Consider the following 5991-nt stretch of genomic DNA (forward strand, 5'->3'; position numbering starts at 1 on the left):
TATATATATATATATATAATATATATATATATATATATATATATATATATATATATATATATATATATATATATATATATATACATATACATATATACCTCCTCCGTTCCATAATAAGTGAAACACTTACTATTTTAGAACGTTTCAAAATAAGTGAAACATACCTTAAATGGATAAAAAAAAGTGACAAAATGACAAGAGTGCCCATCACAAACTTTTGTGGTTTGCTTTTCTCTCCTCCTTTTGATAATAAAATGGGTATTTTATGATTTTTTGGCTTTTGAAAGTGATGTTTATTATATCTAGTGCCCAATCCCTATGTTTCACTTATTATGAAACGGAGGAAGTATATTATAATATATATATATAATATATATATATATATATATATATATATATATATATATATATATATATATAGAGAGAGAGAGAGAGAGAGAGAGAGTCGGGATCCAGTGAGAATGATCAGTTATGTGAGAACAGATTAATATGTGACGATTAACTACAACCTTTAAATCAAAAAAGAACTAAGGGCTGCGATTTGTCATACCAGTATTAACAAAACCACTCTTTGAGCGGCAACATTAAGCGTGAACAGTGAAAATTTCACTGAGGAATAAATCGAACATTCATCCTCTCATCATCAGGGCTACGATTAATTACAGCCAAAAATCTAACTTTTCTGTCCTAATCAAAATCCATCCATCAAGTAATCATTATCAGGTACGAAGTATACACCTAATTCATGGAATTCGATTTTTCAAACATTGATGTACTTGCTTTCTATTCTTATTTCATGGATTTTGTAATTATAAGATGTGATTTTCACATCTTTTAATCGAAAATTAGGTCGTGATGGAATGTTACTGGAATTTTTGTTCATATTCTACTTTTTCTCTCTCGATTTAAAGTAATTTGCTGTTTTTGAGGTTTAATTTTGCATCTTTTGTTCTATTCCTAATGTGGATTAGTATTATTAGCTAATAACCTGAAAGTAGAATGATTATTAATAATACCAATAAAGAGTAACATGATGAACGTATAGATCTTAGTAAACTTGTGCTTCCATATATGCGTGGTGACTCCATGAAGTTGATGAAAAATTAAACCTTTATTACTTACTAGATCTCTTTTGACTTAAAAGTTTGGATTAAGAGAAATTAAATGGTCTTTGCAGAAAATAAATTACTAACTCTGAAAATGTTTGTTCTTTCAGAAAATTGAAAATTGGGTCTGATCTGGTTTACCTAATTGAAGGCATGAGAGAGAGAGATAGAGAGGTGAGAGATAGAGAGGAGCTGCTTTGCTTTGCTTTAGTAGTGTTTCTCCTGACAGTAAGTGCAAAGTAGCAAACTTGGTGCTACTTGATTCTTTCTTTTTTGGTATTTAATAGTAATACTTTGCAGTAGTAAAAGAAACTATAGAGTAAAAGAAAATGCTGAATGGAATGAGTGGCATGCTACAGTTTTGCACGAACGAAGTATGGTAGAAAATGTCTACCGTTGGGCTTGTGGGTATGTCTACTAACTTGTAATCATCTTACTCTGTTTTTGCTTTTGCTATGAATTAGATTAAAGGTTCGAGAAGGGTAGCTAGCTTAATATGCTTTGGCCTCTAGTCTAACACCTTCTGATGTATGATGCATGGCTAGTGTTTGCTTTCTAACTTTGGTTTACCAATACAACTCATGTACATTATATCTTTGCCATATATACATCATTAGAAACCTACAAGTACATATTATTCTTATAAATATAGAAGTTGGATTTTTAGCAATATCATACACAAACATGAAATGTGATCTATGCAAATCTGATTTATTCTTGTGATTCTTTCAGTTAAGTTGTTTATTGTGTCTTTTAACTAAAATTATTGTGTTCCTTCTCCATAGGATTTCATGGAAATTCAACCTACTATGGAAAACCATAATCAACATACTCCAATAATACAAGTAGTAGGTGAATGATGGGCTTTCTCCGATGTGATAATAAGTATCTTAATCATAAATGTTTATCAAATTTCAAATCAAAGATTTCTCATATATGATAGTTTGTGACTTTGTGATGACTATCATGATAGTTTAGTATTAAAATAGTTGGTTCTATTAGCTAATACATGGCTTTCAGAACTTTCATTAATGTAAAAAATGATAATATGATATAATGAGTTTGATGAATTAATTGGTTAAATATTATTTCATGTAATCATGATGAATTAGTTGGTTAAATACTATTTTAAGTGGTTAAATTCTATTTTATTATATTTTTGTCCATACGTAATGCGTAAGATGAAGCTATTGTATGCATTGTTTAGTGTGTGCATAAGATAAAGTTGTTGTGTGCATTATTTTCTATTATTTTACATAAGTTAAGCTTAATTCATATATGATATATGCTTTCCTTTCCAGCTCAAACGGATACTTCCAATACAACTACATGGGTTACTCCTAGAGCACGCCCTTTTCTTACCCCGGGAGGAACAAGGGAGTGTGCCTTTATGCTCTAATGAGTTAACACTTGTGTTAGGGATGAAGTTTGATAGTCTGGAAGAAGGGATTAAATTCTATGATGCTTATGCCCTACATTATGGCTTCAACACTCGAAAGTCGACGACTAACAAGAACATGAGTGGTGTTGTTGCTAAAAAATATTGCTTGTGCAATAAGGCGGGTTTTAAAGAGAAGCGTAAGACAAACATTGAGGATAAGCCCAAACAAAAGAAAGATGAAAAGGCAACTACTAGAAGAAGGTGGGTGACAAGAGTGGGGGTGTAAAGCTTAGTTAGTTCTTAAGCTTCGGGAGTAAGGCGGATATTTTGTCAAAAATTTTTATGGACACACCCGTCCTCTTTACACCCCAAGTTGAAAGTTTCAGAAGCAAGGTAGAAAAATGACAATTTTGCATAAGAAGTTCATAGTTGATAATTCAAAATTGAATATTGCTCCAACAAAAAGATTTATAATCTTAAAAGAGAATGTTGGTGGATATGACAATATCGGAGCTTCAAAGCAATATTTCAAGAATTTCTCAATAGATCTAAAAACATATATTGATGGCTCTTATGCTCAAATGTTTGTGGATAACTTTAAAATGAAAAAATTGTTTTGGGGTGCCTTCTTTTATGACTTTGAGGTAGATGATGAACAATGTCTTACTAAGGCTTTTTGGGCGGATCCCATTTGTAGGAAAAACTATGCTTTGTTTAGGGATATGGTCTCCTTTGATACCACTTATGAGACTAATCGGTATAATATGGTCTTTGGGCCTTTTACTGGTGTCGATCACCATAAAAGATGTATCACATTTGGTGTCGGTTTTACTGCCAAGGAAGACATGAGCTCCTTTGAGTGGTTGTTTACCACTTTTCTTGAAGGCAATGGGAAATAATGAACCCACTTGTTTGATAACGGACCAAGATCCGCATGAAAGTTGCAGTGAGGAAAGTGTTTAAAAAAAGGAGCATCGGTTTTGCATGTGGCATATTGGAGAAGGTGTCGCCAAAATGGACAGAATCTTTTATAGACAGACTTCATGAAAGTTACGTTTATTTGTGTGGGACCTAGGTTGGAGCCTTTAGAATTTGAAGAAAAATGGAAAAACTGATTGTGAGTTTAAGTTGGAAAACATGAGTGGCTAACTGAGTTGTATAAGATAAGAAACTATGTGATCCCTGCTTATTTTAGATTTATTCTTGGGTGGGATCATGAAGACAACTTCAAGGTCGGAAAGTGAAAATCATTCTTTACCTCCTTTACTAATCCCCATGTTACTCTTGTAGAGTTTAATATGCGCTTCGAAACTGCAATAGATTCGTAAAGACACTCACAATATGAATTTGCCAATGACTCAAAGAACAAATTTCCAGAAGTCAAGACACCTTCTCATTGAGAAGCATGCTTCAGAGGTACTGTACCACTCATATTTTATCAGGTTCAAGAGGAGGTGTATAGTGCTTGTTTTTCTTGTGGGATTAAGAGTTCAAAAGAAAAATGACTTGAAATGCCACAATTAATGAGGTGAATCGTAAAAGAACTTTGAGGTGGTGTTTAATAACACCAACTATGAAACAATTGTTCATGCGAGTATTTAGAGACATGGTTACCTTGTAGGCATATGGTTTGGGTATGGAAGGCAAAGAACCTACCATGATTCCTGAAAATATGTTCTTAACAGATGGACTAAATGGCAACAAAAAAGCCAATATTTGACTTGGAAGGCAAATTTTGGACCAATGCACAAAAATGGTGGAGAAGAAGAAAATCTTGAATGAGTTATGGTCAGAAATCTACAATTGTGTAAGTGAGGCTGAGCAGAATGAAGAAGATCTTGCTGAACTCTTTAAAAACCTTCGGACCTTGAGATTGGACATGGAAGCCAAAAAGAGTGCAAATAACACTTGTAGCAAAGCACAAGACATAGAGCTCCTAATTGGATTTGTGGCTCCTAGTGAGACAACCATCAAGCCCCCTAAGATATCAAGTAACAAGGGAAGTGACACTAGAAGTGCAAAAGGGATAAAGGATCCGAGGGAGAAGGCAATTGAGCAACATCAAAAGAAAAAGAGGCTGTGCAACGCTTGTGGAGAGCTTGGATACCATGACCTTCGAAATTTCCCGTCAAAGATACATTCATGATCTAAGGTAACTAGAAACTCATTTCCATTTTATTTACCGGTCCTTTGAATGTTTTTTGTTGTTGTTGTTGCCTTTAAAGTGTATGATATATACTTTATCGAATGAACATCAAATCTTAACTACACATACATCAGTGATAAACTATATGTACATTACCATCTTTGTTCTCTCATTCAAAGCCTACAATTTTGGACTTGTATTGCCCTAATCGCCATGTCAATAAAAGGCCCTGCTGTCTAATAGAGAGAAGGGTCCGGGTTAGGAAGGATATGGAAGGGGAAGAAGGGAACAGAAGGGTGAGCTAGTGGTAGTGGGCTACCCCTCCTCGAATATAAAAATTCAAAGACAGACCAACTTAACCAGTTACTGCATGCAAGATTAGCAGAAACTGCAGAAGTACACAGAAATAACCTCACTATACCACACTTTTTTTTGAGGTGCACCTTGTCCATACTCCTTATAGAGTTCCCTAAAACCTTTATGGAGATAACTTGAAGAAGATATATGTCTGAAATTTAACAATATATACTACTCAATAGAAACAAGCAAAATATAATTTCAGAACCAGCAAAAGCCTATAATTGATCGAGCAAAAAAATAAGCTAAGGTAGACAATTTTAGCTTTCATCTTTGAAGTTAATAGCAAAAGTATTCATAGGAAGAACCAGATTAAGTGTAAAGTGATTGTCCATTTTTCAGCAGAATTTCAAAGTATACAACTCTTATGGGTTAATGATGTATCCAATTTTTAGCAGCTGCTTGCAATTAAAGAAAAGAAACAGTAAACAAACAAGGACAATAATAGTAAAGCACTCACCAGTTCTTGTGTGAGTTTGTTGTTTTGATGGATTTTAGCATGGGTTAATGGAGCCAAAGGCAAATCTTCATTCAGTCAGGCCAAGGTTGTCTCAAACATTTGAGAAACCTTGTTCTAGTTAAAAATATGCAATTCTGAACTAGAAAAATTAATCACATTATATTATTTTACTTCATGTTTAGCTTGAATATCATGAAATGATTAATCTGTTGCTTTTGGGTGTTGTGATGACTTGATGTTTCTTACTTTTGGTTAAGGACTTATGGTACATTATGCCCTCTACTCACCTTTTTGTATGTTGCACTACATCTTCAAATGGCTTCTTTAAGAAGATTTCCTTGGATGGATATATTTCCTGCGTGAATTTTCTGCTTAAATGTACATCATTAGTGGCTTGGATGTACATCACTGATGGCTTAAATGTACATCACCGATATTTACTTGTTTTCAAATCTCATTAATTAAATAATAGTAAATGATTCAAAACAATTAAGACATGTCTGACTATCCATTATCCAATCTAATGACTACTATGTTATTC

General features: G+C 33.5%; 1 protein-coding gene across 1 annotated transcript; it reads left to right on the forward strand.

Annotated features, from left to right (window-relative positions):
- The first annotated feature begins 4240 nt into the window (after nt 1-4240).
- LOC130590157 (uncharacterized) lies at nt 4241-4633 on the forward strand. The gene has a single exon (XM_057392167.1). The coding sequence runs from the start codon at nt 4241-4243 to the stop codon at nt 4631-4633; it is 393 nt and encodes a 130-aa protein (XP_057248150.1).
- The last annotated feature ends 1358 nt before the right edge of the window (nt 4634-5991 follow it).

This window comes from Beta vulgaris, chromosome 9, assembly GCF_026745355.1.
Source record: "Beta vulgaris subsp. vulgaris cultivar EL10 chromosome 9, EL10.2, whole genome shotgun sequence".
Classification (NCBI taxonomy): Eukaryota; Viridiplantae; Streptophyta; class Magnoliopsida; order Caryophyllales; family Amaranthaceae; genus Beta; species Beta vulgaris.

What these genes read in the sequence shown, in the direction of transcription:
- LOC130590157 (XM_057392167.1), top strand. Translation starts at nt 4,241, where the DNA reads ATGGTGGAGAAGAAGAAAATCTTGAATGAGTTATGGTCAGAAATCTAC.